A 26,764-nucleotide genomic window follows, 5' to 3' on the forward strand; every position below is an offset into this window, starting at 1 on the left:
ATGGATCAATTAAATTGTGAATTTTTGTAATTAATTTACACCTTTTTTTTGGTAATTATTTTTCAAAACTGACCCCCCACAAGCGTGGGTACATGGCACATAACCCAAGCCATGCCAATGAGATTCCTTTCCTACAGAGCAGCTGCGAGACAGACATGAGGATGCTGACAACTGTGTTCTATGCCACCTGGAGGATTTGGAGGATGAGATTAACGTAGAAACAAACGTAAAGAGATATTGGGTGGGAGAAGGTGTGGGAAGGAAGGAAAGAGAAGAGGGAAGGAGACCTGAAGCTATTTGAGTCCACGGCTTCAAGTGACCCTGAGGTTAGCGCCATCCCTGCTTTTCCATGGTTTGGTTATGAGGCAATAAATCCTCCTCTTGTTGCTTAAGAAAAGTTTGAGCTAAGTTTCTTTCACTTACAACTAATATACATCCTTTTAAGGTAAGAACTGTGTCTTATCTCTATGTTTTCAGACCTAGTATAGTGCTTACGACAGATTAAATACTTAATAAAATGTGGGTTAAATAATGTTAAATTTTTTGCTTAGCAATTTTTAATTGAAATTAGCTTTGAAAATTGATACGGTTGCTTTTCTAAAAGGCTATAACATTTTCAAGAGAAGCAGAAATATTTAGCTAAGGATTCAACAGAAGTTAAACGTTTACACAGAAGCAACCAATTCTTTGACCATTATTTACGATTTCTACCACTTTGACTGCATAGGATATAAAGCGACAGAGGAAAGAAGAGTGCTGTGATAGGCAGCTGCTCAATCTGGCCCAAAGGGCGAGCTGTGCCCTCCCCAAGCTGCAGAAGTTCCATACATCAAACGACGAGGATGGAAATACTTCTCATTAAACTTTGGTGTTGTACTTCTTCCTTTCTTCTTACCTAGACATGATAAATCACTAAGGGAAGCAGACAAAAATCAGCTTAGCTGATTTCCTCTTCTAACATTCTTAACTTGAACTTAAACAGTAAGTTCTCTGTTCAATTATGCAGGAAAAGAAAAATTTTAAAAATAGTATACAATTCTGGAACTACATCAAAATGTCTAACAGGCAAGTATAACTAAGAATTGTTTGTTTTTAGCTCTCTAAGAATAGTCTCCCTCTCTTTATAACAAGTAAGTTTATTGTTTCACTTTTGCAGATAATTGTAAAGAGACATTAAACACAGAAGTAGAAAACTTCCTGTATGTGTCCATATACTTGTTTGTTTGTTAGATAAGAAAAAGATTCTCACTATTCATAGCTTAACATTCTCATTCTAAACTTTCTATGTCAATATATTTAAGAATATCATTTTAACTACTCAATTACATGGACATAATAATTAGCACACTAAATATTTAAATTGTTCTTAATTTTTCGATATTATAAACTACACTCTGATGTAACATCCTTACAGCTAAATCTTTGTTCATATTCTTAATTATTTCCTTAAGATCTATTTCCAGAAATGGAATTTCTGGATATTGCTTTTATGACTTGGTTCTGCCTTTATAGGTGTGGTTTAGAGAGTTGAAATATTTTTCATTCTCATTTTTTCCTCTTCTCTTTCCTGCATCGTGTTAATGCTTAACCACTGAACTTGAACTTATTCTCTTCCTGAAAAGACTGAACTAATTTCTAATTAATATGAGCTAGAGACACAAAGATACACCTTAAAATAGAAAAAAAAAGCAAAACAAGAATAATAAAGGCCAAGAATTAATTCAATATCTTGAAATGGAGTCCCAAATTATAAGAATCTATCATTTTTGAAATGTTTTTATCATCCCCAGCACTTAGAACTAGCCACCACCGACAGTAAATCACCAGATTCTCACCTTCAGAAATGCTGGAGTCATGGAACATAGTTTCAAAAGCTTGATGTGTTTCAGCAAAAGAGGGCCTGTCAGCAGGGCTCCACTTCCAGCCTATGTAACAAAAGAACAGTATTAAAAGCTTCTTGCAGGAATTAAATATCCAGGGGCACCCTGATGGTGAGTTCCATGCATTAGGACACATGCTTGTTAAAGCAGAGTTACAGCAAGTTCGCAATGATAGTGAGGCAGCTGTTTCTTAGTTCCAGACTCAGAGGTGTGATGAACCCACTTCCTAGGGCCAGTCCTTCTATGTAGCCTCAGCTCCTATTCCCTCTACTATAGGGATGCAGAAGGGTGGGGAGATGGTTTAGAAAATGACAAGTTTTCTTCCACTGGAAAAATGAAAAGTAGTAAAACCTGTCTTTAAACTCACTCTTATAAATAATCAGTTGTACACATTTGGAAACATAACAGTATATCAGAAGGGCGGAGCTTGGAATTCACATTTGACAAAGACAGGGCAATAGGCAACACCAATGCTCAATGGGAAAATAACAAGACATATTCAAACACACTGCAGTTTAATTCACTACTCACCTTCCTACTTTCTCATCTTTAAGAAGTCAGATGCTTTTGTTTATTCATCACAGAAGTCAATTTCATGCATTCTCCATAGTCTTTAACAATCATTTTGTGTAGCTGAAAGCAGCCCTCCCCTACCTAATCTCCAAACCCAATTTCTTATTATCCTATTATATATGCAAATGTGTGTGGAAAATTGGGTGAATATTTGGGCCACAGACAATGGCTCTTCGGATTCCAATAAGACTCACTGGTAGAGCATACGATATCCCAATTGGCTGATCAATGACCAACTCTATGTCATGAGGCTGGACACAATCTTACAACATTGAGAGGAAAAATGTTTTCAATTTTGTTAATCATCCTGAATTGCTCACTTTAACCTTCAAAATTAAAATATGCAAAAATACTCACATGCTCTCATAAGTTCATACACCTTAGGGGGACATCCTTCAGGCTGTTCCATTCGATACCCTTTTTCCAGTAGATCATAGACCTGAGACAGGTCAATACCTGGATATGGTGACATTCCATATGTAGCAATTTCCCACAGGAGCACCCCAAAAGCTGCAAAAGGGATGAAAAAAAGAAGAGCTTTATATTTCTTCTGATTTATTATTTATTTTATACCATTAGGTAACTTCTCTTTCAAATTGTGGGTAACATTCACACTATTACAACATTAGTATACTCTTATAATTCTTACAACATGACTTGTTCTTCGAAGATATCTTCCACAGGAACACTTCACTGAAGGAACACTTCACTTTAAAGACAGTTTTCTTTAAATTTCCCAATTTTTATTTGGATTTCCTTTACTTCAATGAGGGAAAATAAACTATGACCACACAAGAAGTCTGGGGCATAAGCAAACTATTCTAAGAGCAATTTATGATCTATTTAATGAATTTCACAATTTTTAAGTCAGCTAATACTAGAGGAATAATATAAAAATAGACTCATTTAAAATCAGATAAAATTCGCATGTGAAAAAAGAGCTTGCTTGATTTTCTCACAGGTTATTCCTGAGTTTGAGATTTCTGGTAAAATATGACCTAGAATCCTCAACTATTTCTACTGGCCTACAATCCAAACTTCTAGACTTGTTCTGTCCCCTGAGTCTCTACTAAATCATATTTCTTTTCAGGGCAGTAGAAACAAGATCAGTTACAAGGACAAATTCTAGATGAAACTTCATCATGCCTTCCTTGAAAAGAGGTTGCTACTCTGTGTCACAGTGCTCTAGAAACAAGCAATAAAGCCTAATGTGGAAAACAGGGAGCTTCACAGAGAGGATCATTAGAACTTCAGTGCAATATAATACCTAGACTGTGAGTGCTCTGAAGGCAGGGACGTTTTTTACTTTTTTCTTTACAACTTCTTTCTACGGTAAGTGCCTCGCAGATAGTAATGCCTGGCAGATAGTAAATATTTAATAAATGCTTGCTGAATGACTGAAGAAGGACGGGTATAAAGGCAAAGGATACGGATCATATAAAAGAGAACCTCTAAAGAATTAAGCATTTACTTAAAAAGAAAATGACAAAACACAGAAAAACGTCCCTTCCAACCTTACCCCAGACGTCAGATTTAATTGAGAAGGTATTGTAGGCAAGACTCTCTGGTGCTGTCCATTTAATAGGAAATTTGGCTCCAGCATGAGCAGTATAGGTGTCTCCAGTCATCAATCTACTTAAGCCAAAGTCAGCCACTTTTACCACATGGTTTTCTCCCACCAAGCAGTTACGAGCTGCAAGATCTCTGTGGGAAAGAGAAGCCAAATGTGATTCCAATCAGATGGTTCTGGAAAATGGTCATGAATGCTCTATTATCGGTTCTTTGTGCTACAAGCAGAGTTGATAAGTAACTGTTGACAGATATGGTATTTTATGAAAATCGCTGACATGGTAGAAAGCCACTAATTATACATCACTTGTAGAGTACTCATCAAGAGGCGGTTATGTGATGCCACAATAAAGCAGGCTTCAGAAAACGGGTTCCTATTTGTAAGTACAGTGGGATAGGTTTCAGAGGTGAGTAACAGATGCTCTTCTACAAGGTTTCAAGTTCTTTACTAAGACAAAAAGCTATTTTTAAACTTAAGCCGCTAGATGGAGCAAAAAGATCTTGGATATAGTCTTGGGCAAAATAAACAGCTTTCTGTTCTGAGAACAGCAAAAGCCCTGCATTAATACTTGAATCAGAATACACAGTAGGTTTATAGGAAATGACATTACAATGGTCCCTGTGAAAGAGAAAATTACTTTCCTGAGTTATCTGAAAATTTCTGGGAAGGTTCTCATATTCTTTCCTTTATTTGCATGTCACGCAAGGCAGCTTCATGGTTAATCATAGGCGATAATCAGGTTTTACACACCTATGGATGAAATTCTTCTTCTCTAAATACTCCATTGCAGAAGAGATCTGAGTGGCCATGTAAAGCAGTACAACTGCAGTCACCTCTTCTCGGTTGCATTCTCGGAGATAATCAAGCAAGTTCCCATAAGGCATGTATTCAGTCACAATGTAAAATGGTGGCTCCAAAGTACATACACCTGATAGTTCAAATAGAGCTTGCTTTATTAGTATATATTCAAACACTCCAAACCACTTTGGCAAGAATAATGGACAATTTTTAAAGTCTAGCTCAGCAGTAATCTTTTCCTTTCTTGCCATGTCATTCTCTGAAAATACTGCAGCAAAGTTAAGAAGCTGGCTGATAGGAAGTCTCTACTTCCATTGATATCACACTCTGGAAATTCACATGCATTTTGAGTATGTGCCTGTTTAAGCAAAAGCAGAGTTACTTGTATTAATTCCATAAGGGGTCAGGACTACCGATACTTCTAGAGTTCTGTACATGCCCACAATTCCCATCCTCAACTGCATGCTAACAATGTTTATCTAAAAGTAACAGCAATTGTGCATATGTTGAAGGCTATGTGAGCCCAGACTGTAATAATGCTTTTTAAAAAGATTATAACTGTTTCCATAGTTAAGGATTTCACTAATACATGGCAGACTCCTTGTAAAAAACCAAAAGAAACTACTTCCTTTGGGATAGTTTGGTGCAATGAACACGCGAAGAAACTGGCCCTATTATTAAAAAGGCAATGGTTTCAGTCAAAGGTTTCTCTGTGAGCTGAAGAGGTGAGAAGCCAATCTATCACAGCACAGCACTTTCTGCTTATAAAGGTGAACTGATGGGTGGTCACAATTTTTAATCTTACTCCTTTGCTTAATGCCTCTTTATGACTATGATAAAAGAAGGACTTTAATCATAGTCCTTTGCTTAATGCTTCTTTATTTTGCAAAAAAATTTGGGACAGTTTTTGGTTTAGTATCATTTTGAATGATTCTGAACTTTGGTCTGGGGCAATAACCATAAGCTGGGCGGTTTTATACATTGCAATCAAACCAGGTCACTGTTTGTTGGGTAATTTTTAAACACAGAGACCGCTGATTAAAACAACAACCATTTATTGAAATAGATTTGTACTAGGAGCTTCCACCATGGTGATTCAAAAGGAGGATTTGGAGATAACAGGGGATTGGGGGACAAGTATCTTTGAAGAAACCTATGGTTCAGGCAAGCGTCCTCACCTAATAGTTGTACCAGATTAGGATGCTTGATTTCCTTCATCACTGCAGCTTCTTTTAGGAATTCCTCCACCTCCATAGTATCTTCCTGGAAAGGGGGGAAGATAAGAAAGAAAAAGAGGAAAGGGACAAGCCCCCATCTTAATCATTTGAGTCAACTCACAATCCTAAAACTTCAGCTTTAAAAGGTGGTATCTTTTGAATATTTTAGCACTTACTTCAAGAAATTTTATCACAAAATAATATGCTCTATACAAGTCCAATTGAGAAAGAAAAATGTCTCCCTGAATTTATTCAATATTTGAAACTGGAGTAAAATTTAGTAGGGTGAGTAAAATTCAGCAATCATGTCCTATCACAACTGAAACACAAAAGACTTGGATAGATAACTCAGTTCTCTGCTAGTTTACTTCCCTAGATACCTCAAGCCTCTGAAAGAGGAGACAGAACAGTTAGCTGTTTACACATTTGTCTTCCTGACAAATTCTTTAAGGAGCAATGCATATCTGCAAGGCTGTACATATTGTTTCACACTCAGAACAAGCACTTAATAAGTGCTTGCAAAAGAACTGACTACTACTCATAGGTGAAGAGCAGTCCTTTTGAGTGACATGCCAGAGCTACTGAGGCATATGAAAAAATCTTCAGAGAATGGAATGAGTGACAAACTTGTAATTCGATACCAGGATGCTTAAAGGAGAAAGAGGGTGGCATCAGGAAAAAGATTTCTGTGAATATGAAGATCAAGAAAAAGTGATCTAATCTCATGGAGATGGGAAGAGCAAGCAGCAGGGAGATAAAGGACAGAACAAGAAAAGAGAGTGCCCATGATTCTCCAACAATGCATGAAGAATTCTGTCCAGCAGGGGTTGTTCTGAGGAAGGAAAGCAGCTTGCTTTGCTTTTACAAGTAATAATTTGCTTCTAACCTCCCACCAAGATCTATATCAACAGCCTCCAGAGACAAACCTTCCCCCCATGTGGATTTCACTGCATTTCAGTGAATAATCTGCCCCTGCATTGTCAGCAACGGCACCAGGGTTAATCATCACAATTTGCTGATGTGCTTGGCACCAGTGGGTGGAAAGCATTCCAAAGTTAAAGAAGGGCAAGCTGATATTTCCAAGTGATTCAGCACAAAAGAAAAAGATGCCTGAAAACTGTAATTCTCAGCAACCCACCTTCAATGTTTTCACAGCAACCGTAAGGCTATATTTCTTCCAGACGCCAACGTAAACCTCTCCATACTGACCACCCCCAAGTTTGTGCTTCATGGTAATATCTGTTCGTTCCATTTCCCATTTGTCATGGATAGGGGACACACCGTAGACTGTAGGCTTATTACACTTGGGTGCTGGGTAGTGTAGTGTTGTTACCAGTCCATCAGCCACCGTGGAGTGATGGTGAACAAGCTCGGCCAAGGTGCTAAAGCGGCTCTCAGCAGTTACATACACCTGGTGAGGAGAGTGGAGAAAAGCTAAACCAACCTAAAAGAGGTCATTATTTCACTAGTCTTAAGATATGAAAATAAGCAGCACTATTCACAATAGCCAAAACATGGAAACAACCTAAATGTCCATTGACAGATGAATGGATAAAGAAAATGTGGTACCTATATACAATGGAATACTATTTGGCCATAAAAAAGAACGAAATAATGCCATTTCCAGCAACATGGATGTGACTAGAGATTATCATACTAAGTGAAGTAAGTCAGAAAGAGAAAGACAAATACCAGATGATATCACTTATATGTGGAATCTAAAATATGACATAAATGAACTTATCTCTGAAACAGAAACAGAATCATGGACATAGAGAACAGACTGGTGGTTGCCAAGTGGAGGGGGTTGGGGGAGGGATGGAGTGGGAGGTTGAGGTTAGCAGATGTAAGATTTATATATAGAACGGATAAACAACAATGTCCTATTGTATAGCACAGAGAACTATATTCAATATCTTATGATAAAACATAATGGAAAAGAATATAAAAACAGAATGTCGATATATGTATAACTGAATCACTTTGCTGTACAGCAGAAATTAACACAACATTGTATACCAATTATACTTCAGTTTAAAAAATATTGATTAAAAAATATGAAAATAAGGAATTATCTTATTGAGGTAAATGGAAGAATTAAACCATGATGGCATGGGGAAACAGAACTTCAGTTTAATCTCATTTAAACCACTCTTCCTATGGTTCCTAAAGTAGCTCTAGTCTTGAGGGGGAAAAGCTTCCAAAATCTCTCTCTGGATCATCAAGATCACTGGTCTTCAAATATTTTTATGCAAAAAGACTACGGAACCCAAATATATAAGATAAAGGAAGAGAAACGCTGATTAAAGTAGGTAAGAGGGGATTGGCTTCCTGTAAAAGTTTATGAAATACCACCTCAGAATCTTGCACAGAACATAATTTGAAAAACACTGACTTCAGTTTTTTTGGTAGGGAGAGAGTATTCAAATATCTTATAATTTTTATTTCATTAAGATGTGCTTTTGAGTGTCTAGGCCATTTTACAAAAAGCCACAATTTTATTTCAGAGAGTTGTTAACAAAATTGTAGTTAATTTGTGATAAGCAGTAAGAAGTATAAAGTAAGATAGCAGTCTTTGGGCCTTATCTCCGAAGGGAGCTTGCTTATTTTTTAAAAAAGAAATTTCTAGTGTATACAGAAGAGTATACAATTAATAAATGGAGAATTGATGATTTCTATAAAGTGAACTCACCCATGTAAACATCTCCCACATGGAGAATTACAATATTACCAGCACCTAGAAGCCTCCCTCGTGCCCTCCCAGCTATTTACCCCTGCAAAGGTAACCACTCTGCTGACTTCTAACACCTTAGATTAGCTTTGCCTGCTTGTGAACTATACCTATACAAATGGAATCACACAATAAGTACTGTTTTGTGCCTGCTTTCTTTCACTCAACTTTTTTTTTGTGATATAATTCATATATCATACCATAAAATTCATGATTTCAAGTGTACAATACAGTGGTTTTCAATATATTCACTGGTTGTCCAACCACTACCACCATCTAATTCCCGAACATTTTCATCACCCTACAGAAAAACCCCATACCCATTAGAGTCATTCCCATTCCCCTCATCCCCATCCCCTGGCAATCACTAACCCCTTCCGCTCAGCTTTATGTGTATGAGATTCATCTATGACAGGGGTCAGCAAACTTTTCTAGAGGACCAGATAGTAGATATTTTAGGCTTGTGGCCATAGCGTCTCTGTCATTACTCAAATCTGCCGTAATATTGAGAAAGCAGCCGTAGACAATACATAAACAAATGGGTGTATCTGTATTCCAATAAAATGTTATTTACAAAAGTAGGCAGCTGGTGGGTCACAGTTTTTCCTGAGAGTGTGTGTACCAGTACTATGTTAATTTTGCTGTTGTATGAGATTCCGTTTTACGGATATACCACAATGTATTAATTCATTCTACTGTGGTTAGACAGTTGGGTGTTTCTAGTTTCTGACTACTATAAATAATGCTGCTGTGAATATTCTTGTACATGTCTTCTGTACACAAATGCACTCATTTCTATTGGGTATACAACCAGAAGTAGATCGGTTGAGTCTCTCTTATATCATCACTCATCTGATTCTATTTGGTTTCATCAAGAAAAAATATGTCTGTAAGGTGATGCAAAAGAGAAAGAAAATTAATAATTTACTATCTCCTACTTTTTACCAGCCATTATGTTTTATGGAAATTATCTCAATGAATCCTCACAAGAATCCAATAATATGGGATGGGAAACTGAGGCTTAAGTAAGGTCACAACGTTAATAAATGATGGAGTTACCCAGCAAACCAGATCTGCTTGCTTTAAAGCCTGTGTGCTTTTCCCCTACTATGCATATCACAAAGAGAGAAAGAGTGGAAGAAACAATTCAATCTAAATTTACTGTTCAACAGAAGAATTGACATAAGCCTATACTTTACCATTTATAAAGTAAAACAGTTCCATTCTAATATGGCCATTTCTATATGGTTGGTCTTTCTAACATATAAACTGCTAAATGACTGATTGAACTATTTATATTAACATACATTAATGATCAACATCAGTCTCAGAAGCCTAAATTCTTATTCGGTAAACTTTCTGGTAGAGATTATTATAATTTTCATAGATACAAGGTTTAATTTATAAATTCTACATAATGTATTGGATGCATATATGCATACTTGTATACTGATGATGATGAGAACAGTTAACTTATATAGCTGTTTTCTTCATTCTTCACCTTCAAATCTAGCTCATCATTAAACTATTAACATAACACTGCTTTTAATTTCCATTACCATATTCTTTTGAAAAGAGTAAGCTCTCTCTCACATGCCAAATAGCTCAAACTCACGTCAGTGATTAGTTTATTTCATGTCAGACATAAAAACTATACTCTTTGGTCGTTCTGAGTATTGTTTCTAAAGAGCAGCCAGTCCACACCTAGAGGTGGCTGCCAGCCAGTCTTACCTTGCCATCTGTGGTGGTATTGATCCTGTAGTGATACACACGCCCCTCATACCTGAGCGAGATTGACAGCTGCCCAGGGCTGCTCTCACTTTCTCGCACCAGGAAGCTGCCATTGATTAGACTGCTGAGTAGGTACTCTGCTGCACTGCGAGACACAGGTCCATGGTACCAGGAGTGTTTTTCCAGGCTGTTCACTGGGGTGATGTAGTTGCTTGGCACCCAGCCTTGGCCATTCTTAGAGCGAACTTCACTCCACTCACCATTCTGGTTGTAACCAAGGACTCGTAGCTTTTCACCTGGCCAGGAGGTCGTCACAGAATGAAAGAAAAGATGTTAAGACTATCTCAAATGGAAGCAGTCTACTGTCAAACTTAAAACTCACTGAAAAATGAATCAAGAACTTTTAAGCCAACAAAATTTTTAAAAATAATGAAAAGTTGGCTGTCATCATAGCCTGATTGATATCTTTAGCTCATAGCTTAAACAAAAGCAGCATAGTTAAGAGATGGTTTTCTGACATTACCTACAGAGTTTTAAAGGTTTTTAACTCCATGTATGCATGTAAAAGGTTACTCAAATGTCTGGAAAATGACATAGTCTCACTCTTCAAAAAAATGAAATTAATTTTTTCCTCAAAACAGTCTGTCAGGGAATGTATCTTATATATGGTTCAGTGTTAACCACAATCAAGGACTAGGGATAAGACATGTAAAATACAAAGTTACTTCTAAATTTCAGTTGGCACAAAGGCTAAAAAAACCATCAATGTAAAAAAACAAAGAACAAAACAAAAAAGAACTGACCACAGAGCTTTCAGCAACATTTTCAGAAAGAAAAGAACTTGGAGGTGGAGGTGGGCAGTGAGGACTCCCGAAGCACAATCTTTTCCAAGGCTCAAGTTTTAAAACAGTTAGAATTTCCCAATTTCCCTCCCATTCCCCATGATGAATTAATCACCCCTATCTGCTCCTCTCAAATTAGTGTGTGGCAAAGGGAAGCTGAGTCTGAAGTTGGAACCCAAGACACAAGTTACTCGGAGTTATCTTTGCTATCAACTTCAATGTCCTTGATTTCTCTAATAAAGCCGTGAACATCAACTTTAGACTCCTCAAACATACACCCTGCCCCTGTACTTGCAGCACAGGCAAAACAGGGAAGGTGAAAGAGGTATCATTAGTGATAAATGATAACTTAAAGAATCCTTATAAGGTCTTAGGCTCCCATATCTGAGAGATGCAAGCCTTCCTATAGAGTTCACATTGACTTCAGTGTCAGAAAACAGAAGAAAGCCAGAGCAATCAAAAGCACATGGCTCAGCAGTTATCAGGCAAAGGCTGTTGAGGAAAAACTCAAAATTACTATTCTGGCAGCCGTCTAACTTTTTTCAGCGGTCTACAGAAATGTTTACCATAGGATAACTTTCTATTAGCCCCTACCACCTCACCCAAGACCCTAGGATGTGAGACATTCAATGAGAAAAAACATGAGTTTGTGCACGTGCACACGCACACACACACATACAAAAAATATATATACGTATAGGTATATAGTAGTGTACGTGCATGTGGTGGTGGAAATGCATGTGTACTGATAAATACTCCCCAACCATATCTGCAGGGAAAAAAAATCTTACTGCTGCCAGAAAAGCTAAATAAGACTTGTCAGTCTGTAGCTTTTCTCCACTACTCTAAGAGAATGAGAATTAAAGACTAAGTTCTTTACCAAGTATATTACTGTTGTTTCCTTACAAAGAACTGATAATGACATGTCATCATAATCAGGATACAGTCAAACTCCCTAGGTTTTTGGTTGTTTGTTTTTCTCTTTTTGGCAGTTAGGAGGAGAATTTTCCACTCTGGAAGTTTTGAATACCATGGAAATTGACAATGGATATAAACATTGGCCCTATTGCCAGAGGAATCCTGGGAGAACTTTGTTTTTTAATTCAAGCAAAATATCATCTTTGAAGAAGGAACTAAAATAAGTATTGCTATTTTATTTTTAAAATATTTTCTTGTCTTTTAAAATAATAAATTAGCTTTAGCATGACACTGTTTTATATTAATAAGAACCTGGATAAAAACCTGGCATTTCGTAGGTTTTAAAAGAAATCACTGTTGGTCATAAGAAAACGGGAATCCCACTTCTTGGGCTGCACACTAGTAGTTGCCATTACTGGTAACAGATGAATCAACAGGCTTTCTTTATCAATGTTTCCTTGGTGACTGACTGAGCTATCTTGGAAAATAACTGACATGAAAATTATATCTAGGAAAGAATGTTCTGAGTCTTCACTTCACCAACTTCTCCACTGAAGCATCTTAAGGTAAAAGAGTGTGTTGTAGCCCAAAGAGACTACCTACCACACAGTATATAATGCTTTTGAAGTCCTTTGTTTTATCCTAAACCTCTGTGTAAAATTTTCCTCCCATCATAAAACACAGCCCCCCACACATGTACAAATACCATCACCAACCTGCTGCCCCCAAAACTACCCAAAATCTTTAAGTAAACTGATGTTAGGAGATAATAATGCACTATACTTTTCCTGTACTTTTGAAACCTCCTTGCACATGTACACATACAATCATGCCCACTCTGGGACATACCTACACCCCAGTTTGAGAAACTCAGTTTTAAGGATTTCTGCTTTTGAAGAATCTGGTTGGATTTTAAAAATTGATGTATATAAAAATTTTATTTAACGGTAACATTCCTTGAGTGGAGACCTGTCTTCTTAATTTGGTATATGTGCTCCCATTTAATACCTCATTCTGAACCCTTACAAATAAAAAGAATATGTTTGACAAATAATCATTTAAGTTACATTTTCATTTAGCTAAAAATTATCCTGAATCTTATTTTTTCCCAGTAGGAAGCTTTCATAAATGCAAAAGACAAGAAAAGCTTAAGTAGATTAGCAATCCAACTCACGTACACAATGAGAATGTCCTATACTATTTCTTTCTCAAAAAAGTTTCACGTTTTCTGTCCTTGTTCAAAAAACCAATAATGGTTGGTTTTACCTGGACATGTTCTCGATGTTCCCTTTGATAAGAATTTACTACTGAAAATAAACTACTACTCTGTTGAGAGTGTTACTACAATAGAAACCCTTCCTACTAGTCCTTTCACTAACCCATATAAACACAAATGAGAGATAAGTTGTCTAGGCCAGTGCTACTCAAAGCAGGTCCACAACAAGATGCTTGTGCCAGAATGTGAATCACTGGATTACTTTCTTCCTGCTGAAAGTCTTGTTCCAAAAAAGGAAAATGTCAGCTGAACTAAATAATAAATAGTGTACTTAGCAATGCAGTTGTTTTACATTTTGAGTGAAAGTTCTTAATCTCAGTGCAGACTGGTAACGAATGGTTCTCAAATAGGCAGTCAGTCCACGAACGACACCTAGAGTAGCACTGGGGTCTGGCAACATGACATCTTAGCCACAGTTCAGTGAGAAGAGGTGTACGGTAAACCTTACCTTTGTGGCAGGTGAATGCTGGCATATTATGTATAGTACAGAATTCTGAGAATGAGTAAAGTTTATGTCTATATCGTGTGGTATTTTTTCTAAAGTACTTCGTCTCATTTTAGCCTTAATAAAAATCCTATAAAGTAGATAAAGTGGCATTATCCCCTACACAGGTTTTAAAAAAAAGAATGAACCAAAGGTATCTGGGCCCAAATTGCCTAGCTAATTTTAGTCAGAGGCAGAATCTAGAATACACCCCTTTATTTCTTAACCACTAATAAAAACTGAAAAGTGAGAGGATGTTACATAGAAGCTCACCTTTAGTAATACTCAGTGTGTTATCACCACTTGCTACGAAATCATAAAGTGCAACAAAGAGATTAGGGTCACTCTCAGTGGCTCCAAGCAAGTTCTCCTTGGAGCTCCACCTGATGGCTTCATTCAGGGCCTGGGGTTCAACATCACAACCATAGGGGCGGTGCAAGGCTTCTGAAAGACATAAAGAGAAAGGAGTTCACAGTAAGTCCAAGAGATGGAAATTCATTTGAATTCAGTACATACACAATATTTTAGCTGCTGGCATTATACTGATGGCTCCAGGGTGGAACAAAACTGTACACATAGTTGTGGAGTCATGAAGAATGAGCAAAACAGCACCATCTCCTAAGCAGGAGAGAAGTCTACTTGTTGAAAATACAACAAGATAGAGAAAAGAACACAAAACGAGCATTTAGCTGTTATATGCATTAACCAAAATCAGAACTAAATGAATAGGAAAGGCACAGTTTCCTCAAAATAAAAAAAGAAATCTCAAAAAGAAATGGCAGTTCATTTTATAAAACACACAAGATATTTTGTCTAGGTGACGGTGGTTTTAAGAAGGAATAGTTATGTTTTATAAGTCCTACCAAAGTACCTTTCTCCCCTTACTCTCTCCATATAAAACAAATTGTGGAAAAGATAACAGAGATTTTAAGAAATATGTACAGATTGTATTAATCCAGACCTTCCATTTACATATAGAAAATTACAGAAATAGTGCTTTAAGAAAAAAATCCTAAAATTATCTATTAAATAACAGAAAAATATTTTGGTTTAATACAAAATATTTTTGGCATCCCAAAATACCTTTGTGTTACCATGCACTGTCTATAACATAACAGCTTTCAACTGTTAATTGTTTTAATGAAAAAAAAATTTTTTACCCTATTTTCTTTTCCTAAGTGGTACATTTTTATAAAATAACTAACTTAGGGCTCTAGAAAATACTGCCAGCAGTGGACATGATTTATTGAGTTTCTATCATGTGTACTGGTTGAAGCCTTGTAAGACCTGGTTTCTTCCTCAAGGCATTGTGGTTCTTAGATTTAGTTATACTACACAAATAGGTGATCCCTATACCATCTTAGTTAAAGATCACCTGCTTCTCACAGTTCAGGATGATTATACAAAAAATACTCTCATCTTTCAGTAGCAATGTTCTTAATCACTAAAAACTGGTTTTTGTGGCAATCTGCCACTATCCAACTGCCTCTGTCATAAAACAGCACTTTTCTAGTATGTCTCTCTCTCCCTCTCCTTCCACTCGTTTTTAATTTAAACTTGGTTTTATCACACATGAAGAAGAAAAACCCTTGAATCTGTGATTTTATTTCTTTTCCAATCCATTCCCTCCTCTCCTTCTGTACTGCCAATGTCTTAGTTCAGATTCCCATCATCTCTCACCTGGACTACTGCCTCCAGTCTTGTCTCCCTCAAATCCATCCTCCACACAGCTGGCAAAGTGATCTATTTAAAACAAAAATTTGACCATGTCACTCTTCTTAAGATTCTTTAATAGTTCACCATCAAGCTAAAATCTCTTTAACATGGCCTACAAGGTCTCTTATTATCAGATCTCTACCTATTCCTCCAGCTTCACCTCTCCCCCATTCCACACCTCAAATTTTACATCTGAACATACACCATGATGCTTCCTACCTTTTTGCCTTTGTTCACATAGTCCTATCTACCTAGAATGTGCACTCATTCCACCCTTTTTTTTGACTGGCTGGCTTCTACTCATTTTATTGATATAACACTCAACTCCAATATAACCTCCCCTTGGAAGCCTCACATGCTCCTCCTCCCTGTGCTCACAAAAGCATTACCCTTGCTGCAGTAACACCTCCTATCTTTATCTTCAATTTATGTTCGTTTCCCCAACTTCACAATGTGCTCCTTGGCACAAGAACTGTATCTTTTTTCTAGCAAGAGTCACATAATATGTGTTCAGTAACTGTTGACTGAATGAATAACCAAATTACACAAAAATATAAGTGACAGGAAACAGTGAGATGTCTTTTAAACTTCAAATAGCATTAACCAATGTTTTTAAAATGGCTTCATAACCGTCTGTATCATATAGACAGAAATTCCTCTTATAGGTTGGATGTTCTTCTAACAGTTTATTTCACTTCTTCACATTCCTTCCTCCTCTTAAAAAGAATATATTTTTAAAATTTCACAGCTAATTAAATTGTTTTACATTAAGAATGTTACAACAAACCTGAAGATATGTCCATATGTCCTGAAAAGTTAATTTGAAACAAATTACCTTGCTTCTTGTTTAAATGCAGAATTATCGTGAATAGGAACAGCTGTATTATATATACTAAGATAACAAATTAGGATTACCAAACAAACAAAATACTATATCATATAAAACATGCTTCAAACTGGTCTCAGGTACTATGTTTTTCTTCATTCTAATGAAATATTATCTACTCTAATGGAATTTCCATTGGGCTACTTTATTAAAATGAAAAGAACTGCCAAAAAGAAGTACAGAGAATAGTCTAATATTTTTTAGGTTCTATACTGAATATCACATGTTCCATCCACAATGATAAATGTTTCTTGCCAGTGATAGTGGTAACACATTACAATGTTTTATGATTATTATTTGGTTTAATGATTGTCAAACAGTTCAAGTATATTTCCTTCTTTTTAGATAAAAGAAAGTCCCCCTCGTTTGACATTATAAGAGGAACAAAAATCAAGGGTAACAAGAATTTCTGTACTACCAAGTCAGAAACAGTAATCAAGTAAACACTGAAGCCAACTCTTAAATCCTATCAGGCCAGAAACAACAAATACTGTATATTTATACCTTACTTTGTGAAACCCAGTATATTAAAAATCTAAGATTTACAAAACTAATGATTTTAGTGAACATCTACTATACAGTAGGCACCATGCTGGGCCTCAGAATATAAAGATTAAAAATCACTAATAACATTATTTGGACTTACTATAAAAAACTAGCATCCATTCTTTCCCCCAAATGTGCTGCTCTCACAGAATTTTCCACCTCAGTTAATGGCAAGTCCATCTTTTCAGTTCCTCAGGCCAAAAATCTTGGAAGTTTGAGTACAAACTATAAGATAAATAAGCTCTGGGGATCTAGTGTATAACATAGTAATTACAGCTAATAATACTGTATTATAAATTTTAAAATTGCTAAGAGACTAGATTGAAATTGTTCTTACCACAAAAAAGAAATGGTAATTATGTGACATGACGCAGGTATTAGCTAATGCTATGATGGTAATCATCTTGCATTACCAAAGTGTACCAAATCAACACTTATGTATTATTATACCTTAAACTTACACAATGTTATATGTCAATTATATCAATAAAGGTGAGGAAAGAAAAACAAAAAACCTTGGAATCATTCATGACTCCTTTTTTGCTCTCCAATACAACATCCAATCCATCAGGAAATCCTACTGGCACTGCCTCCAAGAATATATCTGGAATCTATCCATTTCTCACCACCTCCACTACTACTGCCCTGTCACCACCATCATCTCTCAGCTAGATTATTTCACTAGACTTCTAACTGATCTCCATGCTTCTTATCCTAGCTCTCTACTGTCTATTCTCAACACACCAACCAGCTTTTAAAGCATAAGTCAGATTGCTTTACTCCTCTGCTTGAAACTCTTTGATGGCTCCTTATCTTGGAATAAAAGCTAAAGTCCTTACAAGGGGCCTGCAAGGCCCTTTGCAACTTACCTTGCCCAATTCATCTTCCTACTATTCCTCTCCCATTTTACCTCATTCTGACTACTGGCATCCCTGCTGTTGCTTGAACAAGACAGGCACTCTCCTACCTCAGGACCTTTGTACTGGCTTTTCCATCCGCCTAAAACATTCTTCCCCAAGACATCCACATGACACTTCACTCAAATGTTACCCTCTTGGTACGGCATTCTCTGACCATCCTATTTTAAAATGCATCTACTCCTGACAACACTTCCACATCCCCCACGCCTCCTTTCCTAATGTATTTCTCTCCATCACTTTTTTTTTTTATAAATTTATTATTTTTTTGGCTGTGTTGGGTCTTCGTTACCGTGCGTGGGTTTTCTCTAGTTGCGGAGAGTGGGCTCAGTAGTTGTGGCTCACGGGCTTTAGAGCACGGGCTCAGTAGTTGTGGCACACGGGCTTAGCTGCTCTGCAGCATGTGGGATCTTCCCGGCCCAGAGCTCGAACCCGTGTTCCCTGCATTGGCAGGCGGATTCTTAACCACTGCACCAGGGAAGTCCCTCCATCACTCTTACTACCACAAAATATGTAATTTATTTATCATCACATTCACATCAACTATTACCTCATCCCACAAGAATATTAGTTTCAGGAGGACAGATATTTTTGCCTGCTTTGTTCACTAATAAGTTCCAAGCACCCCAAACAGTGAATGCATATAAGAGGCTCTTGAAAACAATTTGTTGAATAACTGAATCATGCATACTGCTATACTCACAGAGGATGCTATGAGAGGACAGAATAAGAAAACAAAACTCTGCAGTCAGAAAAGGTTTCAGAGAAGAGAAAGCATTTAAATTGGATGAGCAGGAATTCTGCTCTGATGATAGTAGAATGACAGACTGTCAAAGTGCAAGGACATGTCTATGACATGTGATTCATCTGTACTGGAGAGGAACTCCATCAAGTTCAAAGGAGGATTTTTAAAGGCAAGTCAGCTTCTTAAAACCATGTTATTTGACAAAAGGAGAAAGGAGAATGAGACCTATGGCACAATTTTATGAAAACTTAAAACATATATACAGGCCAAAAAATACTGTACATTTCTGTTATACAAAATAATAAATACAGGAAAACAGTCATTTCTGAGACCAAAGTACTAAAAGAACCACAAGTTGGAAAACAATCCTTTTTATTCCCCAATCCCCTTCTTCCCATCTCTGGTTTTACAGTCTTTTTGGTCAAGTCAAAAGATCTTATTTCCTTCGTTTCTTCTTTCTTCCCACTCTTTTGTTCTCACAGTACTAAGGCTCTATTTCCTGTACAATCCGCCTGCACAGGATATCCACTTAAACACCTTCCTACCCACTAGCACCAAACAAAAGGGGAAATTTTCCAAAGATAAGAAATATCCTAACATTTTCCTGAGGCCAGGAATGAACATGTTTTAAATCATAAAGAGTTAAAGAACTAAATGGGGGAGAGCAAGCTAAGGAATGAAGACAAAAAGAGGGGGGAGGACCTATAGGAAGTAAATGCCACCGTGTTATCCAGTAGGTCTAGTCTATGCTACTTTCCTCATCGGCTTAAGACAGTCAAATCTGGATGATTCAGATGTACTGCACCCGCCCAAATACAAGTGTGTAGGCTGGGAATGTTTTATTTTTGAACAACGTCAGTGACTACTATACATGAGGTAACTTAGATAGTGAGTTATCTGTCATTATTCACTATTGTTGAGGTATATCATGGACTTAAGATGACACAACAGAAGACTCTAATTTTTACTTATGGAATATAGGACCCAGGTAGCAGAAATACATTGTGACTATTAAGAAAAGGTAATTTTATTACTTTTTTCTACTAATACACTTGTAGGAAACAACAAAAATAAGGTAAAACATAGAAGTAGCAGCTTGTACAAAGTAAATTATCAGGATTAAACAAGTTAAAATCCAGAATAAAACTCAAATTCAGAGATAATTCCTAAATTTAACGTTTAATTACTGTTTAAATAATGTCTAATGTTTAATTTAAATTAATGTTTAATTTTACTTAAAACACTTTTTACCAATTAGTCATTCAATAACTTTTAGCAGAAATTTCTAAGTTTAAGAAATTTCTAGGTAGAAATTTGTCAGGTAGTAATTGGAGAAATTAATATTCAAAAATTTCAGTTTAGGCATTTCCAAGCATTTTTACAAACACTTATCTTGCTAGAATTCTACTTTGTCTGATTCCATATTCTCTAAGAAGCTAATACTTTTTTTTTTTTTTTCTTTTTGGTTGTGCCGCGCAGCTTGCAGGATTTCAGTTCCCCAACCAGGGGTCAAACCCAGGCCCACAGCAGTGAAAGCACAGCGTCCTAACCCCTGGACCACCTGGGAAGTCCCTAAGAAACTAATACTTTTTAACACCTCTTTTAAAAACTGTGTAAGGTGGTTAGATAAATCAATTGTTCTCAATATCAAGCCATATGTATCTTAATACTACAAAATATCATATGTTATTCATTTCTTCTTTCATTCAATAGGTACTTACTAAGGTCCTACTATGAAATACCAGGAAAAAAAAACACATGAAGCTTCACTGGCCAAGAATAAAGATAACAATAGTAGATAATATCAATTTTTTGAAATCTCCATTCATGCTTGATTACTGTGATTATGTACCCTCCCTAAACTATCACCCTTATATCATACCTGTCAAGTTGGGTAGAGCAGTTTCTGAGGCCTCACTGCACAGGCAGCAAAGCGATGTGTCCTGATCTCTGCCATAACAATTAGGTAGAAGCAGAGCTGTCCCAAAGACCATTCCTCTGCCCAGAAGCACAAAAGTTTAACTGATGTATGTACAGAGGAAGTCTTGGAATTCCACTCTCTGACAAGCAATACCATATGCATGTGACACTCATTCATGTACTCAGTAGCCAGAAGGAACCAATGGAAGGGTAAGCATTTACAAGTCCAAAGTGGGTGAAGAGTTACATAAAGGAAAATGTCGTAATTAGCAAAACATTGAGTCAGAATGGAGATACTTCAAAACCTCTGGAACATTTTGAAAAAATAAGTAAAAACTGACACACATGAGTAACAAATAATAAAATACGTAGGGATTAGTACATATAGATGGGGTTTCATTCCTAAGTGATAATGAAGTGAGACTGTAGAGAAAAGTTTCCTTGAAGAAAACGCGTTTACAATAAGTGTTTACACTTTTAAAAGAGAGGAAACGCCTAACAAGACTCATCTTTTGCATCACTTAAATTAGTTCACGAAACCACAAATCCAAAGTCAAAGAAATAGTTACAATCTGATTCATAAGCACAGAAGCCAGGAAATGACAGCCTTCAGTAAAATTTTGGCTCTATTATAGCTTAATAAAGGTTAAAAACATGGCATGATAGTGCTGAAAACTTTTGAGTATTAAAACTTTTAAAAGTGAAAGCCTAATCTTTGTTAATACATAGGAACAAAGTTAAATAAAACTTAAGAACCTTATAGGAAATTAGTAAAATCTACAAATGATGGATGACTTTAGTGGTATAATCTACAAAAATAATACAAGAATGTGTTACTGTACACCTAAGAACACTCATTGATTCAATAAATATTTGTTAAGTACCTACTATGTACCAGCCACTGTGCTTGGTTCCAGGTCAATAAAGGTTAACGGTAAAATTATAGATAGTAGAACTGAAATAGCCTTCAATAAAGATGTTACAAAATTATAATGTAAACTTAAAGAATGACTTTGATGTAGGTAATTATTAACAGTGTAAAAAAAACAAACATTATGCACTGAAAGAAATTAACTTTTACGAAGCCAGTACTGTTAACATCATGAGGAAAGCAAGAGTTAAACGACTAATGGGTTACCTCAAATTAATGACTCAGAATTTCAAATACTGGGTTGAATTTCTCCTTCCCTAAATTACACAAAATAAAAGGCAAAGGAGCTCCATAATTCATATTTTATACATATCTATATTCTATACCATATGATTTACTATTTAATCAGTAAATCTGCTATTTAAATTACCAATAATTAATAGTTACATTTTTTAAGGCTCCTATATTGTTTTTTTTTAAAGATCGTTTTGTGATCTCAGATTAACATCTTTGTTCTTTCTTTTTTTTTTTTAATTTTTATTTATTTATTTATTTATTATGGCTGTGTTGGGTCTTCGTTTCTGTGTGAGGGCTTTCTCTAGTTGCGGCAAGTGGGGGCCACTCTTCATCGCGGTGCGCGGGCCTCTCATTATCGCGGCCTCTCTTGTTGCGGAGCACAGACTCCAGACGCGCAGGCTCAGTAATTGTGCCTCACGGGCCTAGTTGCTCCGCGGCATGTGGGATCTTCCCAGACCAGGCCTCGAACCCGTGTCCCCTGCATTGGCAGACAGATTCTCAACCACTGCGCCACCAGGGAAGCCCAAGGCTCCTATATTGTTACCAGGAGTACAGAGGGGATGAACAAATAAACAAAATGTGGTACATACAACGGAATATTATTCAACCATAAAAAGGAATAAAATTTTAATATATGCTACAACATAGATGGGCCTTGAAAACATTATGCTAAGTGAAATAAGTCAGACACAGAAGGACCAATATTGTATGATTCCACTTAAGTGGAATATCTAGAAGCTGTTCTAGTTCTGGAAATCGGTGACTGTACTTCAGGCTACTAAACTGTACACCTTAAAATAGTTTAAAAGGTAAGTTTTATGTTATGTATATTTTATAATTAAAATTTTTTAATTAAAAAATAAGAACTACTGACGTCTCCAACGACCTCTGTTATGTGGGTTACATCTATCATTATTTACCATATTTGAAATTAAAACTGAGAAACTGTAATATTAATTTTAAAATAACAATAAACTCATGTTAACATATTTTATTAAAAATAACTACCCTTGAAAAGAAAATTAAGAGGTAAGAGTAACATTGTCATTTTTTGCAAATATCTGGCTTAAAACAAGACAGTAGAATCTTCATTCTGCATTTGATCTGTTGTGATATTATTTTTGTTTAAGTATATGAAAATCTTATTGCACACAGATATGGAGGTATAAAAGGAAGGTATATTTTAACATTCTTTCAGATTATTATGGATATTCTTCTTTGACACCACACCAAAACTCAACAAAGGTTAACTGTAAATTGAAATCTGAAACCACATAGACAAAATTTTCATCATCTGTCAAATTAAAATTTGTTGGTTTATCTTGTACTTGGAATGGGTCTATTCTGTACTTTGCATTTTTTAACATCATGCATTGATCATCTGGAAATCATGATTCACTAAATGTTGATATACTTCGTTATATAACATTGAAACATCCTATTCATTACTATCACCATCAATCTCATCACAAAAGTTTTAAGAAGCTGTCATGATCAGAATGATGGTTACTAATTTTAATAAATTCTAATTTTTGCTTAAAAGCTCAAATTCTACCATTTCCAACAATTAATACATCTTCTTTGAAACAGCAAACTCACTTCATTCATTTTTGAGAAAATGTCTACCAAATCCCAAATCTGAATAGTTTGTTGTTCAGTCTTTCAAGTGAAAATAGTGTTCCATGAAAAAAGCAGCCAGTTCAACTCAAAACACAAAAAAATTGCACATGGCTCTCTCTAAAAACAGCCACAATATTTTGGCAAGCAGCAGAAGTACTTTATGCGTACTTTCCATTTTGTCACATAGAATACTAAAAAGACATGTATCTGAGAATCAAGATTTTTATAAAATTAACCATTTTTACTGCTTAATCAAGGAAATTCTTAAGTAAAACTGTTTTGTTAGACTTTTTATTTTATATTGGAATATAGTCGATTAACAATGTTGTGATAGTTTCAGGTGCACAGCAAAACAACTCAGCCATACATATACATGTATCCATTCTCCCCCAGACTCCCCTCCAATCCAGGCTGCTACTTAACATTGAGCAGAGTTCCCTGTGCTATACAGTAAGTAGGGCCTTGTTGGTTATCCATTTTAAATATAGCAGCGTGTACATGTCAAACCCAAACTCCCTAACTATCCCTTCCCTCCACCCTTTCCCCTTGGTAACCGTAAGTTCATTCTCTAAGTCTGTGAGTCTGTTTCTGTTTCGTAAATATGTTCATTTGCATCATTTCTTTTTATATTTCGCATATAAGCAATATCATATGATATTTCTTTCTCTGACTTGCTTCACTCAGTATGACAATTTCTAGATCCTTCCAAGTTGCTGCAAATGGCATTACTTCATTTTTTTTTTAATTGGAGTATAATTGTTTTAAAATGTTGTGTTAGTTTCTGCTGTACAATGAAGTGAGTCAGTTATATGTATACCTATATCCCTTCCCTCCTGGACCTCCCTCCCACTCCACCCCCCATCCCACCCATCTAGGTCGTCACAGAGCACCGAGCTGAGCTTCCCAAGCTTTATAGCATGTTCCTGCTAGCTATCTATTTCACACATGGTAGTGTATATATGTCAATCCTAATCTCCTAATCCATCCCACCCTCCCGTTCTCCTCCAGTGTCCACACGTCCGTTCTCTACATCTACGTCTCTATGCCTGCCCTGCAAATAGGTTCATCTATAACATTTTTCTAGATTCCACATATATGCGTTAATATATGGTACTTGTTTTTCTCTTTCTGGCTTACTTCACTCTGTATGACAGACTCTAGGTCCATCCACAACCCTACAAATGACCCAATTTCATTCTTTTTAACAGCTGAGTAATATTCCATTGTATATATGTACCACTTCTTCTTTATCCATTCCTCTGTTGATGGACATTTAGGTTGCTTCCATGTCTTGGCTATTGTAAACAGTGCTGCAATGAACATCAGGGTGCATCTATCCTTTCTAACCATGTTCTTCTCTGAATATATACCCAGGAGTGAGATTGCAAGATCATATGCTAGCTCTATTTTTAGCTTTTTAAGGAACCTCCATACTGTTCTCCACAGTGGCTGTACCAATTTACATTCCCTCCAACAGTGTAGGAGGGTTCCCTTCTCTCCACACCCTCTCCAGCATTTACTGGCTGTGACTTTTTTGATGATAGCCATTCTGACTGGTGTGAGGTGATATCTCATACTTTTGATTTGCATTTCTCCAATCATTAGTGATGTTGAGCATCTTTTCATGTGCCTCTTGGCTATCTGTCTTCTTTGGAGAAATGTTAGTGATGTTAAGCATCTTTTCATGTGCCTCTTGGCTACCTGTATGTCTTCTTTGGAGAAATGTCTATTTAGGTCTTCTGCCCATTTTTGGACTGGGTTGTTTGTTTTGATGATATTAAGCTGCATGAGCTGTTTGTAAATTTTGGAGACTAATCCCTCGTCGGTCACATCATTTGCAAACATTTTCTCCCATCCTGTGGGTTGTCTTTTCGTTTTGTTTATGGTTTCCTTTGCTGTGCAAAAGCTTTTGAATTTAATTAGGTCCCATTTGTTTATTTTTCTTTTTATTTCCATTACTCTGGGAGACAGATCGAAAAAGATCTTGCTGCGATTTATGTTGGAGGGTGTTGTGCCTATGTTTTTCTCTAAGAGTTTTAGAGTGTTCAGTCTCACGTTTAGGTCTTTAATCCATTTTGAGGTTTTTTTTTGTGTATGGTGTTAAAGAATGTTCTAATTTCATTTTTTTACATGTAGCTGTACAGTTTTCCCAGCACCATTTGTTGAAGTGACTGTCTTTCCACCATTGTATAGTCTTGTCTCCTTTGTCATAGATTAACTGACCACAGGTGTATGGGTTTATTTCTGGGCTTTCTGCCCTGTTCCATTGATCTATATTTCTGTTTTTGGGCCAGTACCATACTGTTTTGATGACTGTGGCTTTGTAGTATAGTCTGAAGGCAGGGCACCTGATTCTTCCAGCTCTGTTTTTCTTTCTCAAGATTGCTTTGGCTATTTTGGGTCTTTCGTGTCTCCATAAAAATTGTAAAATTTTTTTGTTCTAGTTCTGTGAAAAGTGCCATTGGTAATTTGATAGGGATTGCATTCAATCTGTAGATTGCCTTAGGTAGTATAGTCATTTTGACAATATTGATTCTTCCAATACAAGAACATGGTATATTTTTCCACCTGTTTGTGTCATCTTTGATTTCTTTATCAGCATCTTATAGTTTTTGGAGTACAGGTTTTTTGTCTCCTTAGGTAGATTTATTCCTAGGTATTTCATTCTTTTTTTTTAAATTTTATTTATTTTTATTTTGGCTGTGTTGGGTCTTCGTTTCTGTGCATGGGCTTTCTCTAGTTGCAGCGAGTGGGGGCCACTCTTCATCGCGGTGCACAGGCCTCTCACTGTCGCGGCCTCTCTTGTTGCGGAGCACAAGCTCCAGACGCGCAGGCTCAGTAGTTGTGGCTCACGGGCCTAGTTGCTCCGCGGCATGTGGGATCTTCCCAGACCAGAGCTCAAACCTGTGTCCCCTGCATTGGCAGGCAGATTCTCAACCACTGCGCCACCAGGGAAGCCCAGTATTTCATTCTTTTTGATGTGATGGTAAATGGATTATTTCTTGAATTTGTCTTTCTGATCTTTTGTTGTTAGTGTATAGAAATGCAACAGCTTTCTGTGTATTAATTTTGTAACCTGCCACTTTACCAAATTCACTGATGAGCTCTAGTAGTTTTCTGGTAGTGTCTTTAGGATTTTCTATGTATAGTATCATGTAATCTGCAAACAGTGACAGCTTAACTTCTTCTTTTCCAATTTGGATTCCTTTTATTTCTTTTTCTTCTC

General features: G+C 36.5%; 1 protein-coding gene across 2 annotated transcripts in view; it reads right to left on the reverse strand.

The window, feature by feature from the left end:
* Nucleotides 1–26,764, reverse strand: part of ABL2 (ABL proto-oncogene 2, non-receptor tyrosine kinase) — a 124,384-nt gene that overhangs the window by 11,399 nt on the left and 86,221 nt on the right. For both annotated transcript variants that reach the window (XM_068541317.1, XM_068541315.1), the window contains exons 2-10: nt 15,701–15,763; nt 14,294–14,464; nt 10,501–10,796; nt 7,177–7,449; nt 6,000–6,084; nt 4,774–4,951; nt 3,973–4,157; nt 2,811–2,963; nt 1,836–1,925 (exon numbers count right to left, since the gene is read on the reverse strand). In XM_068541317.1, coding sequence (XP_068397418.1) covers nt 1,836–1,925; nt 2,811–2,963; nt 3,973–4,157; nt 4,774–4,951; nt 6,000–6,084; nt 7,177–7,449; nt 10,501–10,796; nt 14,294–14,464; nt 15,701–15,763 — 1,494 coding nt within the window. The remainder of the gene's footprint in view (nt 1–1,835; nt 1,926–2,810; nt 2,964–3,972; nt 4,158–4,773; nt 4,952–5,999; nt 6,085–7,176; nt 7,450–10,500; nt 10,797–14,293; nt 14,465–15,700; nt 15,764–26,764) is intronic.

This window comes from Eschrichtius robustus, chromosome 3 (genome assembly GCF_028021215.1).
Source record: "Eschrichtius robustus isolate mEscRob2 chromosome 3, mEscRob2.pri, whole genome shotgun sequence".
In the NCBI taxonomy this organism is placed as follows: Eukaryota; Metazoa; Chordata; class Mammalia; order Artiodactyla; family Eschrichtiidae; genus Eschrichtius; species Eschrichtius robustus.